This window comes from Equus przewalskii, chromosome 6 (assembly GCF_037783145.1).
Source record: "Equus przewalskii isolate Varuska chromosome 6, EquPr2, whole genome shotgun sequence".
Classification (NCBI taxonomy): Eukaryota; Metazoa; Chordata; class Mammalia; order Perissodactyla; family Equidae; genus Equus; species Equus przewalskii.
In genome coordinates, this window is record NC_091836.1 from 52775906 (window position 1) to 52790514 (window position 14609).

Consider the following 14609-nt stretch of genomic DNA (forward strand, 5'->3'; position numbering starts at 1 on the left):
AAAAAATATGAAGCAGAAAGAGAAAGGGAGATAAATCTTATTTCACGGGCTTAGACACACTTTCAGATCTGAAGCCATCCCATGTTCCAGGGCCCTAAGACAAGGATGGCTTGGCCCTCCTTGCCACATATTCCATAAAAGATCACTAGATTTTTGGTATGATATTGAATTACTTAACACACTATCCCAATAATGATTGAAATTCTTGTTGAAAACAATGACAAAAGTTTTATTAAGTTCCAAATTTCCCTTAGGGAACACACAAGTCCTGGAGATGGGTTTTATTCTCCCCTTGGCAATAAGGAACACAAGGAGAGAATGCATGAGAATTACACACACTCCACATACAGGGGATGAAAGATTCAGGACTCAAACGCTGATCCCTTTATCTGTGCACCAGGGCTCTGTGTTCGCCACCACAGCTGATGAATGGTTCTCTTTTCAAAGCTACTTTGGCCTCAGACATAAAATTGAGGTCAAAGAATTGATTTCTCCTCTGCGGGTTAGGGAGCTTCCCTGTGAATATGAGAGTGAGCCACTGGTTATAGGGGACATCATGGCACAGAAATTGTGGTTTATAGGGTTTTCTATGAATAGTCATGCATTTCACAATTCAGTTTGCAAGTCTGAGATTGAAAATATTTGCTATAGAAGATGAAAATTTCACGTGTATTAAATATTAAATATGTATTAAATACAGATTATATTTAAATGTATTAACTATATATTCAAAATATATTAATCTAAAATAATAGATGGAATAAAATGATGTCCCTCCCTCAGCTGATGCATCAGTTAAAATATCTGAAGTACATGTGAATACCTCACGCAGAGATTTAAACACTATGTTATGACAAACGAGGACATTTTGAGGGTAACACGTGTAGCATATGGTTTAGATAAGCATTTCAGGAAACTGCTTATGCATACATAAATCAATTATTGAAACACTGAAGGAAAATGCACCCCAAATTCATGACTCTGGTTGCTTTTGGGGGTCAGGTATGCAGAGGAATAGTATTATGCAAAGATACTGAGAAAACTCAAATTTTAGCAGTAATATTCTTCATATAGAGAGATTCTAATTAAATCGCTTCTAGGCTAAAATGAGGACATCAGTATACATGAAAAAATCCACAGATAAATATATTGATTTACTAGTAATGAGAAGCACAAGTCTAAGCAATTTAAATAATTTTTTAAAACTTTCTTACAACAATTTTATAAACTAGGTTCAATTTTCCCCCTATTTACAGTTGAGAAACCTGACCAGAGTTGTTTACCTTACTATCTTTACTTTTCTCCTTTGCAATTTTTCCTGATTAAACCATAGTGTGACTTGCCAAAATAATGAACCTGAGTTGCCTTCAGGTAGCCGAAGTAAGAGAATTGCAATCCTTGGATCACTAAGAATTGAGAGGAAAATTTGTTAACAAGGCATAAGAAGGGTGGGTCTTAAATATGGCTTTAATGTCTCTCCTGGCTCTAAACTCCTTAACCGTAAATAAGAGGGTTCAGAAAAACAATCAATCAGTATTGCCAGGAACAACAGAGTGAAAAAAAAGGTAAATAGTGGTCTCACACACCACTATTTGGGGTTGATGCAAACACTTTTATACAAAATTAAAAATTCAAGAGGTTTTCTCAAAATTTCATTATTGTCTCATCATTCACAGTTGCATTGAACACTAATGTCATCATTGTGGTCAGCAGAGCTGTATGATTATATAGAGTTAGCCAATCCACATTTTATCAAATATTGAAGTTTATGAAAGCGAAGGATAAGAGTTACATATTAAATGACTTTTAAAAGATGACCCACATATTTGAACGAGCACTTATTTCCAGGAAGAAGTGAAGTCAGAAAACCAAATAATGATGAAAACCCATGAAGGTATCTAGTACTTAAAAATGTTTTCTGAATATGTACATTCAAATTTCATTTCAAATCCAGCTAACATGATCTGGCACTTATAGAATATTTATAACAGTTGTCAATCAAGGGAATATCTAGTGTTGCCTACAAATAAAATATATTAGACTGCTTCTTAATTTCCTTCAATTAGAATCATTTTATTTTCTTCAATGAGGAAGGATATTTCTTCTCTATGTTTTGTCTTAAAAGAATTTTGCCTCTATTTTACTGTGTTCATGTTATTTGTAATGTTCTTCCTCATTTAGCATCCTTTGGTCGAGCATCTCTAATTTGGTGTGGATAGAAAGCGATGAGTAACACAGAAAAGTAATGAAAGAAGAGTACTATGAAGATTGAGTTTATCCCAACTGAGAAATATTGCTGAGTGTACTGGGGGTGCATGGTCTTCAAGTGTGAATACTTTACTAGTGAAAAGCATAAATCCAAAATTATAGACACAGTCATAGTTGCCATTTTTCTTGTTTCCTTTCATCCAACACTTCTTTTTTTTTAATCAAAAGGTGCCCAAGCTACATAGAACAACAAAACCTAACACATGTCTCAGAATTCCTCCTCATGGGACTCTCGGATGATCTGGAACTACAATCTGTTTTCTTTGGGCTCTTCCTGTCCATGTACCTGGTCACCATGCTTGGGAATCTGCTCATCATCCTGACTGCCAGATCTGACTCCCACCTCCACACCCCCGTGTATTTCTCTCCAACCTGTCCTTGGCTGACATTGGTTACTCTTCCACCACCATCCCCAAGATGACTGTGGACATCCAAATTCACAGGAGAGTCATCTCCTATGTGGGCTGCCTGACACGGATGTCTTTTTTTTTATCCTTTTTGGATGTATGGATTGTATGCTCCTCACTGTGATGGCATACGAGCAGTTTGCAGCCATCTGTCACCCACTCCACTATCCAGTCATCACAAACTCACACCTCTGTGGCTTCTTAGTTTTGGCGCCTTTTTTTATCAGCATATTGGAATCCCAGCCACACAATTTGATTGTGTTACAACTTACCTACTTCAAGGATGTGGAAATTTCTAATTTCTTTTATGATCCTTCTCAACTCCTCAACCTTGCCTGTTCTGATACCTCCACCAATGACGTAGTCATGTGTTTTGTTGGTGCCATCTCTGGTTTTCTCCCTATCTCAGGGATCCTTTTTTCTTACTATAAAATTGTTCCCTCCATTCTCAGAGTCCCATCAACAGCTGGGAAGTACAAAGCCTTCTCCACCTGTGGCTCTCACCTGTCAGTTGTTTGCTTATTTTATGGAACAGGCCTGGGGGTTTACCTCAGTTCTGCTGTTTCACATTCCCCAAAGAAGGGTGTAATAGCCTTGGTGGTGTACTTGTAAATATCTATGCACGCAACATAGGAGCACCTAAATATATAAAGTAATTATTAAAAGATCTGAAAGGAGAAATAAACAGCAATACCATAATAGCAGGGGACTTTAACATTCCACTTACAGCAATGGCTAGCTCATCCAAACAGAAGATCAAGAAGGAAACACTGGCCTTAAACAACACTTTAGATCAGATGGAGTTAGTAGATATATACATAACATTCCATCCAAAAACCGTAGAATACACATGCTTTTCAAATGCACATGGAACATTCTTCAGGATTGATCACATATTAGGCCACAAAACAAGCCTCAATAAAGTTAAGAAGATTGAAATAATACCAAGCATCTTTTCTGACCATAATGGTATGAAACTAGAAATTAACTACAGGAAGAAAAGCCACAAATATGTGGAGACTAAACAAAATGCTACTGAACAATGACTGGGTCACTGAAGAAATCGAAGGGGAAATCAAAAAAATACCTGGAGACAAATGAAAATGAAAATACGACATGCCAAAATTTATGGGATACAGCAAAAGTGGTTCTAAGAGAGAAATTTATAGCAATACAGGCCTACCTCAACAATTAACGAGAAAAAAATAATAAATGTTGGAGAGGATGTGGAGAAAAGAGAATCCTTATACACTGCCGGTGGGAGTACAAACTGGTGTAGCCACTATGGAAAACACTATGGCGATTCCTCAAAAAATACCATATGATCCAGCTGTTCCAATACAGGGTATTTATCCAAAGAACATGAAATCAACAATCCAAAGAGATTTATGCATCCCTATGTTCATTACAGCATTACTCACAATAGCCAAGACATGGAAGCAACCCAAGAGCCCTTCTAAGGATGAATGGATAAAGACAATGGGGTATATACATACAATGGAAATGGGCCATAAAAAAAGATAAAACTTCCTATTTGCAACAACATAGACGGACCTTGAGGGTATAATGTCAAGCGAACGGAAACCACTCCAGACACTTCCACCCTCGTTCCTCACTTCTCTGCTTTCCCACCTCTCATTTATTTCTACACTTGTGCCTTCACTGAACTTCACTATCCGGAAGGGCAGTTGGTTGGGGCCAAATCGTACTTCCCTAACCAAACTCACATGGCCCTGGACATCCGGGCTGAAGATCCTGAGCACCCAGTGCAGTAAAGGTCAAGCCCAAAGGTCAAGTCCTTCCCTGGACACTATTGACTAGGTTCTCCTCCTCCCTGCCCTCCACCCATCGGCCGTGCCCCCTTCTCCCCCGCCAGTGCAGGCCGAGTCTCACCCCACCTTCAAGGGCCTGAGCTACAAAATGTTTGTCACGACCGAAGTGGCCCAGAAGCACCTCTGCCCACTACTACCTCCCCTTTCTCCCTGTCACAGAGATTTTCATCATCAGCACTGTTCTCCACCAAAAGGAACCAGGGCTCCACGCAGGGCACTGACCCCTGGGGGACGAAAAGTCAAGTTGGCTCCAGAATGTCCCATTGTTGCCAGAAAGCAACACTAACCATTGTGAGAGTTTGCTCTCTGCAATACTTAAGGAGTTTAAAGCATTTAAGGAAAGCTAAATGGTAAAAGGAGTTTGGTTAAATTTACAATCAAAATTTCAAATTTTGAGAAATAAATTTTGATTTATGAGATGTATATGAAGTATGGGAAAATGTTGCTTGTTCAGTGCTTAAAGGAGTGATAACTGTCGGATGAATTCACAAGAACTGACCAATAAATCGAGCCCCATCTTCTCCCCACATGGGACCCTCTCAGCCATGACTGGAACCAACAGCTCTAAGCTTCCCACACTGTCCTCTCTCACTGACCCCAGACCTGGGTCTCCTGCTCCAACTGTGAGTCTCAAATGTCGTCACACTCCACCGGACCAAGACCCAAGTGGGCGTCTTGTCGCCCCTGCTACCCACCTCCCTGCGGCCTCTGCTCTCTCACCTTCTTCTCCAGGGCTTAGGGCACCAGGCTTCTCTCTCTCTCTCTCTCTCTTTCTCTCTCTTTCTATCCCAAAGCCTTATGCATTCCTTTGTCTGCATTTTCACTCGTTAGCTCATAAATATTTGGGGGCCTCAACAATGTTCCAGGCACTGTGCTGGGGACTGAGGATATGCCACAAACAATGGAGCCAACTGTAACCTGCAGGGTGGTGAGGGCAGCTGGGGAGTGGAGAACAGCCGAGAGAGGGGATCAGAGGGAAGAGCAGGCAGCCCAGGCCAAGACTCCACCAGGCAGGCAGAGCTGCAGCAGCCAGGAAAGCAGAGGGAGCCGGGCCCGAGAGGCTGGGAATGGCCACTGCAGGTGCCTTCAGTTTCAGATGGGGCCGTGTGGAGCCCAGAAACATCTGTCTGAGGACTGCCCACTGGTTTTGGCCACGTAGGGAGAGCAGCATCAGTGTGACAGTATGAGGACAGAGGCTGAAGTGGGCTGGGGAAGGTGAAGAATGATGCTAGCGTGCATAGCCAACTCTCTCAGGAACCAGGGCTCTGCTGAGGGGAGAGTAGGACAGGTGGAGTGGACGACCATGATGTTAATGGATGTTTGTTTTGTTTTGAAGATGAGAGAGACATGAACATGTGTAAATGATGAAAGGAAGAAATGGTAATCATAATAACAACAGAGAGGACACTTACTAGTATGAGCCACTGTTCTATGTGTCTTACACAAATTAACCCATGCTACCTTCTTTTACAGATGGGGAAACTGAGGCACCAGGTGGCTAGGTAACATACCAAAGATCTCCCTGTTGCTATGTTGTGGAGCTGTGATTTAAGTTTAAGGTCCAATGCCCTTGCTATATCAACTACTAAGTGGCCCCAGCAGACATTGTTGTCAGGCATGGAGGCAGGAAGGAAACGAAATTGAGGTGTGTGAAGAACACCTGAAATGGGTTCGGCAGAATATGGGAAAGAGGGCCTGCTGAAAAGAGAAGACCACACTTAGGTTTCTTAAGGCTGGAGATCCTGGATTGGGAGAGCCTCATTCTGAGCAGTGGAGGGAGGGCAGGCCTATGGCCTGACCTGGGGCTGAAGAAGCACAGGATATGGGAAGGGACAGTGCTGCCCAAGAGAGGCTGAAATGATGGACTGAGGCTGGAGAGAGAAGACAGGCAGACCACAGGGGGCTGACGAGTAAGGGCTGAGCAGAGGAGTCACAGGGGAGCTGGGAACGAAATATGGGTGGGGTGGAGTGACTGAGTGGTGACTAGAAGGATGGGAGGTGTGGGGACAGAGGGCTCCTCTGTCCTTTCAGCTGTCTCATTGCCTCCAGCCCTGCCCTCATCAATGTGGCCCACTACAGTCTTCCTAAAACAGCTCTGAGTCAAGTCATCATCCTGCTGAAGGAAACCCATGGCCAAGACGTTCACTTTAACCACTTCAACTCAACATTCTACCAGAGGTCCAAGACACTGCAGTAAGAAAAGAAAAAAGAGTAAAGCCATGCATGTTGGAAAGGAAGAAATGAAACTGCCCTTACTCTCAGATACATGATTTTCCACATAGGATCAACAAAAAAGTGAGTCTAGCAAAACTGCAAGATCCAAGTCCAATATATAAAATTCCATTGTATTTTCTTATAATAATAAACAAACGGAAAGGAAATTTTAAAAAATTTATAATAGCACAAAATACCATGAAGTACTTAGAAAAAATCTAACACAGTGTATGCAAGATCCATATACTAAAAACTACAAAACACTACGGAAAGAAATCAGGATCAACATAAAGAATTGGAGAGGTATCCCACGTTCATGGATTCAAAACTCAATATTCTTAAAATTTCAAATTTCCAAATTGGTCTATAGGTTCAATGAAATCCAAATGAAAATCTCAGCAAACATTTTTGTAGAAATTCACAAGCTGATAATAAAATATATATGGAAAATCAAAGGAATTAGGATACCCAGAAGAACTTTGGAAAAAAAACACAAAAAAGATGGAGATCTCATATTGTGTGATTTCAAGACTTAATAGAAAGCTACTGAGGAAGACAGTGTGACACTGGCAAAAGAACAGAGTTCAGAAATACTCCCATACCTGTATAGTCAATTGATTTTTGACAAATGTTCAAAGGCAACCCAATGGAAAAAGGATTTTTTTAAACAAATGGTGTTAGCACAACTCATACGCAAAAAACCATAAATCTTGACCCATACCTTGCATCAGGTATAAAATTTAACCCACAATGAATCAGAGGCCTGAACAGGAAATCTAAAACTATAGAACTTCTAGAAGAAAACATATGAAAAAATATTTGTGGCCTTGTGTTAGGCAAAGATTGCTTAATTACAACACCAGAAATACAATCCATAAAAGAAAAACTGATATGGCACTTCACCAAATTTAAAACTTCTGATCTTTGACAAACACTGTAAAGGAAATGGGATAATAAGCAAAAGTCTGGGGAAAATATTTGCAAAACACATATCTGAATCCAGAATATATACAGAACTCTTAAAACTCAATAAGAAGAAAACAACACAATTTTCTGGAATGGTCAAAAGATTGGAACAGACATAAAATCACAGATATACAGACGGTAAATAAGAAGATGAAAAGATGCTCACCATCATTAGTCATTAGGAAGATGCAAATTAAAACCACAATGAGATACACCAAACATTTGTTAGACTAGCTAAGATGGGAAAACAAAAAACATAAAAAAACCTGACAGTGCCAAATGTCAGTGAGGATGCAGAAGCAACCAGAATTCTCATATATTGCTTGTGGGAATGCAAAATGGTACAGGCATTTTGGAAGACAATTTGGCAGTTGCTTACAAAGTTAAACATTCAGTTACCATATAACCCAGCAATGCCTCTCTTAATGTATTTACCCAAAAAGAAGGGAAAACTTTATGTTCACGGGCCTGTACACAAATGTTTATGGCTGCTTTTTTACAATCACCAAAAACTGGAAAGAACCCAAATGTCCTTCAACTGACAAATGGATAAACAAGCTGTGGTATATCCATATGATGGAATAGTACAAAGCAAAAAAAAAAAAAAAAAAGGTAAATTTTACTGCATGTAAAAAAAAAAAAAAATCCTGCCACGGTTCGCAGGTTTCCAGGCACGAAAACTAAATTCTCCACCTGACTTTCTGGGCCTTTTCAAGCTGGCCATTTGATTTCCCATCCACTTTCTGTTCCAATTACAACTGTCTCCTCACCGTCCTCTCAACAGCCTGCAGACTCTGGGTCTTCCCCGCCTTTTTGCAAGCTGTGCCGCTCACCTGCAATGCCCTCCCCTCTGCCCTCTGCCCTCTGCCCTCTGCCCTCTGCCCACCCAAAACCCTCTCCACTGGCGGTTCTCTCTGACCTCTCTGTTCCTCCTGAGTCCGTGCTGCACAGCGTAGGGCAGGCCCTCTCTCAGTGTTCATGGGCGTCTGGCGGGGGTTATTCTGACTTCAGGTTCCTTATCAACACAAGCGCAGGATGGAGCCTCACTCACCTCCCCGCCCAGCGCCCAAAATCATGCACCTGCGGCCTGGCACACAGGACACCTTCGACCTGAGCTGAATCTGGGTCTGAAGGGCAACGAAGCACCTTCGATGGAAGTGAAGCATGACAACCAGGGTGCCGCAGAAACAGCGGAAAGTGCAGACGGAGGTCCGGGAGGGGCAAGGTGACCGCCCACAGCCCCGTGTCGTGGCGCCCCCCGGGCCCGCTTACCTTGCCCTCGTGGGAGCCCTGGGCCGCGCTCACCGACCTGACCTTGATTAGCAGCAGCACGAAGTGAAGCAGCAGGAAGCCGGCGGCGGGTATGGCCGCTAGGATGCCGCCCACGAGCTAAGAACAGCGCCGCCAACCGTCCTCCGGGGCCCCGCCCCTCACCCAGACTCCGCCCCAACGGCCGCGCCCACGAGCGGAGGGTCTACCCGCTCCCTGCGCTCCAGCCCCAGGTAAACCTCATCCCATCCTGCTGTCCAGGCCCCCGGGCTGCCTCCATCCAAGACCCTGCTAGATCCTAGACTCTCCCCCAGAGCCTCCTCGCCCCGTCCATGCCCCCGACCCTACCACCATCCCCTCCTCCCAGGCTGGTTCTCCCCGGCGGCTTCTCTCTCGAACCCCGCCCACCACTCGCCTAGCCCCCGTGACCCAGCCCATTGTTGTCCCCACCCTGCCCACCGCTCCCCAAGGGGGCTCCGCAGCCTGGTTGATACACGATGATCTTGTCCGTGGTGAATGGCAGGTGAATCGTGCGCACCAGGAAAATCAGGCAGGTGACCAGCATGGCGTCCGAGTACAGGCATAGCGACTGGACCAGCAGCATGAAGACGCGGAAATTGCTGTGACGGATGCAATTATTGACCCACTTGCGGTGGTGGTCAAATTCCTGGGTGAGAGGGAGAGTGGGCGCCGTCGAGGACCCGACCTCTGGCTTAGCCTCCATCGCCCCTAAACCTGAGCCTTACCCTAGACCCCTAGGCCATCAGCCCCTGGTCTCCAGCGCTGTCTCCCTTCCCCCCGAGAAACTAAGCTAAAAAGTCCCTATTGCTGGCATTTCCGTGGCTAGAGCACTTTAGGGCTCTGTGGCTCAAGGTCACCTGTCAAGAGGGCTCTAGAGACAAGATATGCCTGGCCTTCTGTGGCACCTCAGCAGGACTTCTGTTTTCTCCTCCACTGAATGAGAGTAATAATGACACCCCCAATCCCCCAGCCTCCCAGGGTTGTAAGAAGCAGATAAGACAGCACATTTGCAAACCTTGGCAGGCTCTGCACACAAGGGAGACAAACTCTCAGAACCCAGGAGTTTGTCTGGCCTGGACCCAAGAGAGGACAGGCAAATCTCCCTAGGCCAGTCCTACAGTCAGCCAGAGGGCCCTTGAGCATCTAATGTCAGCGAGCCCTGGGGTGGGACAAGGGTGTCTTTCCCCTCCCTGGCCTGACCAGGCCAAGCATAGACATGGATGCACCTGTGCCTTTCAGCACCTGGGCAGGCAGGGGCCAGCCTCCCAGGTCAGATGCAGGCACAGAGGCAGTGACCTGAATGAGTGACCAAGAGTGGCTGGGAGTTACTGCCACCCTTGGCCTTTAGCAGTGGTTTCAAGCCTGCCACTGGCCCCCCCGTGGAAGTGGGCCTCCTGGTCCCAACCAGGTGATGGGGGGTTGGGCGAGGGCAGGTGGGCAGATGGGAGGGGCGCTCACCTCCACACAAATGTTGCACCAGGGGATGTGGTAGGTCCGGAGTGGGCGGAGGAAGCAGCACTTTGGGCACCACTGCAGGAGGAAGGCCCTGTGGTTCACCCACACCACAGGCGCCATCATGGGGCCAAGTTCGTTGGAGCCTTGCATGGGAAGAGAACTGGGCAGCAACAGCAGCCCTCCCATCACTGTGCTGCTGGTGGGGGTGGGGGTACCCCCGCCACATCACAGGGCTCCAGGAAGGGTGGGGAGGAGGTGGGCAGGGGAATCCCTGGTCCCCACTCAGTGGACTGACCACACTCAGAGAGGCTGGCAGTCCACAGGAAGGTAGTTTCCAGCCAGAGGAGCTCTGTGAGGACACAGGCCTTTGAAACTGGGATTGATGCTTTAAGGAGTGCATGCAGTGGGAAGGAAGAAGAGAACTGAGTGGTTGCCAAGAGCTGGCTTCTCTCCCTGGTCTGCCCCGGGCTTCCCCCACCAAGGCAAATGGAAACCTCCAGAATGCTGTTTTTCCACATCCTGGTGGCTTGGGAAATGAAGCGCCAGAAGCAGGGCCCAAGCAAATGAGGTTGTGTGGGGAAAGGGTCATGAGACCCAAGGATGGGAGATGGGGGAGCACGTTAGGAATCATCCTTGCAGCCAGGAGCCTGTAGGCTGCTACCTCCTTCTCCCAGGGAGCTGAGAGCTCACCTTGATGCAAGATGCCAGGGTCTGACAAGTGGAGGGAAAGGAGACTGCAGAAGGTGAGGACGAAGAGGGGGCCTGTGAAAATGGGATAGACCCACTCCCCGTTCTGGGCCAGCCATCTGCAACTGAGACCAGAGCAGGACTCAGCCCTGATCTTGGGGTCCCAGAGCTCCCCCCAGGACTCAGTCCACCTGGTCAGGACTCACAGACCTTAAAGTCTGCTCTAAATATCCAGGCTAGTGACAGATCCTCAGAGGCTCCGCCACCACCAGCTGCCGAAGGCGCCAAGCACTCTGTGCCTCAGTGCCTTTGCACCTTCGAGTCCCTCTGCCTAGAATATCCTCCTTTCCCTGACCCCTCTTCTGTACTTCCCCTGCTCCATACCATGATCTTTGTTCCCTTCTGTCTGTCAGAAACCTGCCGGCTTGTGTGGGAGACTCACGGGAATGCGAAGCAGAGGCCACTGACAACGAGCAGCAGCACTACATGGAAGGCGGCGAACAGGCTTGCAAGCATCCAAGGAAGTGGGCCCTGAGGCCTGCCATCCTCTGAGAGTGGCATGGCTGGGCCCCCTCTGCCCACAGGCGCCCTCCCCAATCCTGGCTCCAGGAGCCCTGTGTCCACAGCGACCGCTGAAGCCATAGTAAGCGCTGAAGCCACAGCCCAGGGTGGAAGGCAGAAGTCTCACTGTGATATCACAGAGGCTGAGGAGAATGTGGGCTCAGGGCTCTGAAGCCTGTGACCAGCCCTTCCACCAGCCACCCCTGCCAGCCCCTCTTGTGCTGGGGACTGAGAGGTCCTGTCCCGCCATGTTGGCTTCGAGACCTCATGAGAGTAGAGAAGCACATGGGGAGAAGGATGTGATTCCAGTCGTCCTTTTAGGCAAAGTGCTAATCGAAGCACACAGTGCGCATTGCTCCCTCTGTCTCCAGTTTATCCTTTTTGCTATCACAGAATTCCACTTTGGGGGAGGGAGCAGAAAAATAATTTTCCAGCTTCCCTCGTTTCTGGGCTTTTCATGACACAATTCTGGTCAATGAGATGTAAGTGGATGTCTGTTGATTGTTTCTAGGAAAGCTTTTGTCTTCCTGATAAAAGGGGGAAAGGACACCATTGGCAGAGCTCTGTTCCTTCTTCCTGTCTTGAATGTAGACGTGCTGGCCAGGGGTGTCCCCTGGACCCATTAGGCAACAAGTTAACACGCTACAGAGAAAACATTAGATGACATGTTGAGTCACTGCCCCAGTCTTGAACTGCCTCCCTCTGAGACGCTTATTATGTGAGAAAATAACTGGCTTCTCTGTTAGATGCAGCTAACAGTTGTCATTCATTTTAGCACTGAACGTCCGAGCCCCTCTGTGTTTAGAAGATTCCCCAGACTATGACTGACAGTGCTAACAGGCCTGTGACACAGGTGCCACCAATTAGTCTCAGAGCTACTACAAGCAACCAACCAGGGAGTCTTTGCTGAGAGGCAGCCACTGCACACATTTTCAGAGCGCCTGTGTGTTGAAGTGTAGTGGCCGTTGTGAAGATCACTTTAATTTCAACAGTGATTGTATTATTCTTGAACGTGGGTAAAATATGTAATTCCAAGATTCCTACTTTACTTTAAAAACTTGGACTGATATGGAATGGGAGTAACTGACCTGCAACATTCTGAGGAAATTAATTTGATTAAAACTAGAGGGGGCCGGCCCTGTGGCCAAGTGGTTAAGTTCATGCTCCACTTCAGTGGCCCAGGGTTCATCGGTTGGGATCCTCGGCGAAGACCTACGCATTACTCATCAAGCCATGCTGTGGCAGCATCCCACACAGAAGAACTAGAATGACCTGCAACTAGGATATACGGCTATGTATTGCGGCTTTGGGGATAAAAAAAAAAAAAACAGGAAGATTGGCAGATTATGTTAGCTCAGGGCCAATCTTCCCCACCAAAAAGTATACTTAAGACAAAAGGGGGCTGCCCCATGACCAATGATTAAGTTCACGTGCTCAGCTTCAGTGGCCCAGGGTTGGAAGGTTTGGATCCCTGGCGTGGACCTATGCACAACTCATCAAGCCATGCTGTGGCAGCATTCCACCTGGAGTTTCTAAAATGACTTACAACTAGGATATAGAAATATGTCATGGGGCTTTGGGAAGAGAGAAGAAAAACAGCAGGATTGGCAACAGATGTTAGCTCAGGGCCAATCTTCCTTACCAAAAAGTATACCTTAAAAAAAAAAAAGGAAAAAAGAAACGGTACCCTTGGGCCAAATGCAGCCTCCCTGACCCTGAAGTTAAAAAAAGAAAAGAAAGAAACAGAGAGCAAAAGTCCTTTTTAACACAGAATTATTACTTTTATTTTCTTGTCTATAGAAACATATTTTTTCTTCATGACATTCAATTCTTAATTTAAACACGTTGTAAGAATATTGTCTTATACTTGATGAGATTATATTTTAAAAACTAAATTTGAAAGCTTTAGATATTTTCAATTGTTACAATGTCATATAATTGTTATATGTATGCACATTTAAAATATCTACATATTGAAATATTTAAAATTAATTATTTAAAGTGTATATATAGTAGAGAGGAAGAACTGATAGCTTAGAAGAGAAATGATCTTTGAATCACAGTCTGTTTTCAACCTGATGCACTAAAAAGTTATTACGTGCCCTTTGTCTATTCTACCCGATGGTAGGGAGTTATTATCTCACTTAACGTACATGAGTAATCTCAATTGTAAGCAAATTAATAGAATGACAAAACAGAATTAATAGAATGATAGGAGATTCCTCACTTCTAGAAAAAGCTGAAAATGCTGAGTGGTTGTTATGTTACCTTCTGCTATGCTGTCTACAGGACTGTTAGTCTGATTAATAACATAGCCAACACTCTGACCCTTTCTCATCCTCAGACACCTGTACTCACATAGAGCAACAGCTCTTTGATGTTGCTGTTTTCTGATATTGTGCCCCAAATTCAGAAGAATAAAATTGGCCTTGTGTCTTTTTCTCAGCTAGGTAACACTAAAGGTTTGCCACCCATCCCCACCAGCAAAACCCTTGACATAGCACTCTCAAGCATCAAAGGATGTTAAAAACATAGAGATAGGGGCCAGCCCAGTGGCATAACATTTAAATATGTGCACTCTGTTTCAGCCTCCTGGGGTTCACAGGTTTGGATCCCAGATGCGGACCTACAGACTGCTGGTCGTGCCACACTGTGGCAGCATCCCACACACAAAATAGAGGAAGATTGGCACAGATGTTAGCTCAGGGACAATCTTCCTCAAGCAAGAAGAGGAAGATTGGCAACAGATGTTACCTAAGGGACAATTTCCTCAGCAAAAAAAGAAAAAAGAGAATGAACATGCTTCATATTTTCTACATGTGCTCAATGATATTGTAAGAGCTGCCCTATTTATCGGGCCCATGTTGTAGGGTAAACTGATAAATAAGATTTAATCTCATTTTTGCATGGGTAACAGTTATCAATATGA

General features: G+C 45.2%; 1 protein-coding gene, 1 long non-coding RNA gene and 1 pseudogene across 2 annotated transcripts in view; 1 reads left to right on the forward strand and 2 right to left on the reverse strand.

Moving 5' to 3' along the window:
- The window catches only part of LOC139083928 (uncharacterized), a 36539-nt gene extending 27412 nt beyond the window's left edge, over positions 1-9127 (reverse strand). The window contains exon 1 of the long non-coding RNA XR_011541088.1: positions 8960-9127. This is a non-coding gene — a long non-coding RNA (uncharacterized lncRNA). The remainder of the gene's footprint in view (positions 1-8959) is intronic.
- Positions 2477-3287, forward strand: LOC139084036 (olfactory receptor 7E178-like; annotated as a pseudogene).
- Positions 9128-9317: 190 nt separating the features above from the next.
- Positions 9318-11761, reverse strand: LOC139084250 (palmitoyltransferase ZDHHC19-like). The gene is made up of 4 exons (XM_070626625.1): positions 11562-11761; positions 11123-11310; positions 10436-10575; positions 9318-9623 (listed from the first exon to the last, which is right to left on the reverse strand). Exons 1-4 carry the CDS (start codon positions 11759-11761, stop codon positions 9372-9374), a joined length of 780 nt encoding a protein of 259 aa, XP_070482726.1. The 3' UTR covers positions 9318-9371.
- Positions 11762-14609: the final 2848 nt, after the last annotated feature.

Bases quoted from the DNA above. Each gene is read 5' to 3' on its own strand.
- LOC139084250 (XM_070626625.1), bottom strand. From the start codon at position 11,761: ATGGCTTCAGCGGTCGCTGTGGACACAGGGCTCCTGGAGCCAGGATTG. The intron at 10,576-11,122 runs GTGAGCTCTCAG...TTCCCATGCAAG, and splicing joins CCCTGGCATCTTGCATCAAG to GCTCCAACGAACTTGGCCCC. The intron at 9,624-10,435 runs GTGAGCGCCCCT...CCTCTCACCCAG, and splicing joins GGTGCAACATTTGTGTGGAG to GAATTTGACCACCACCGCAA.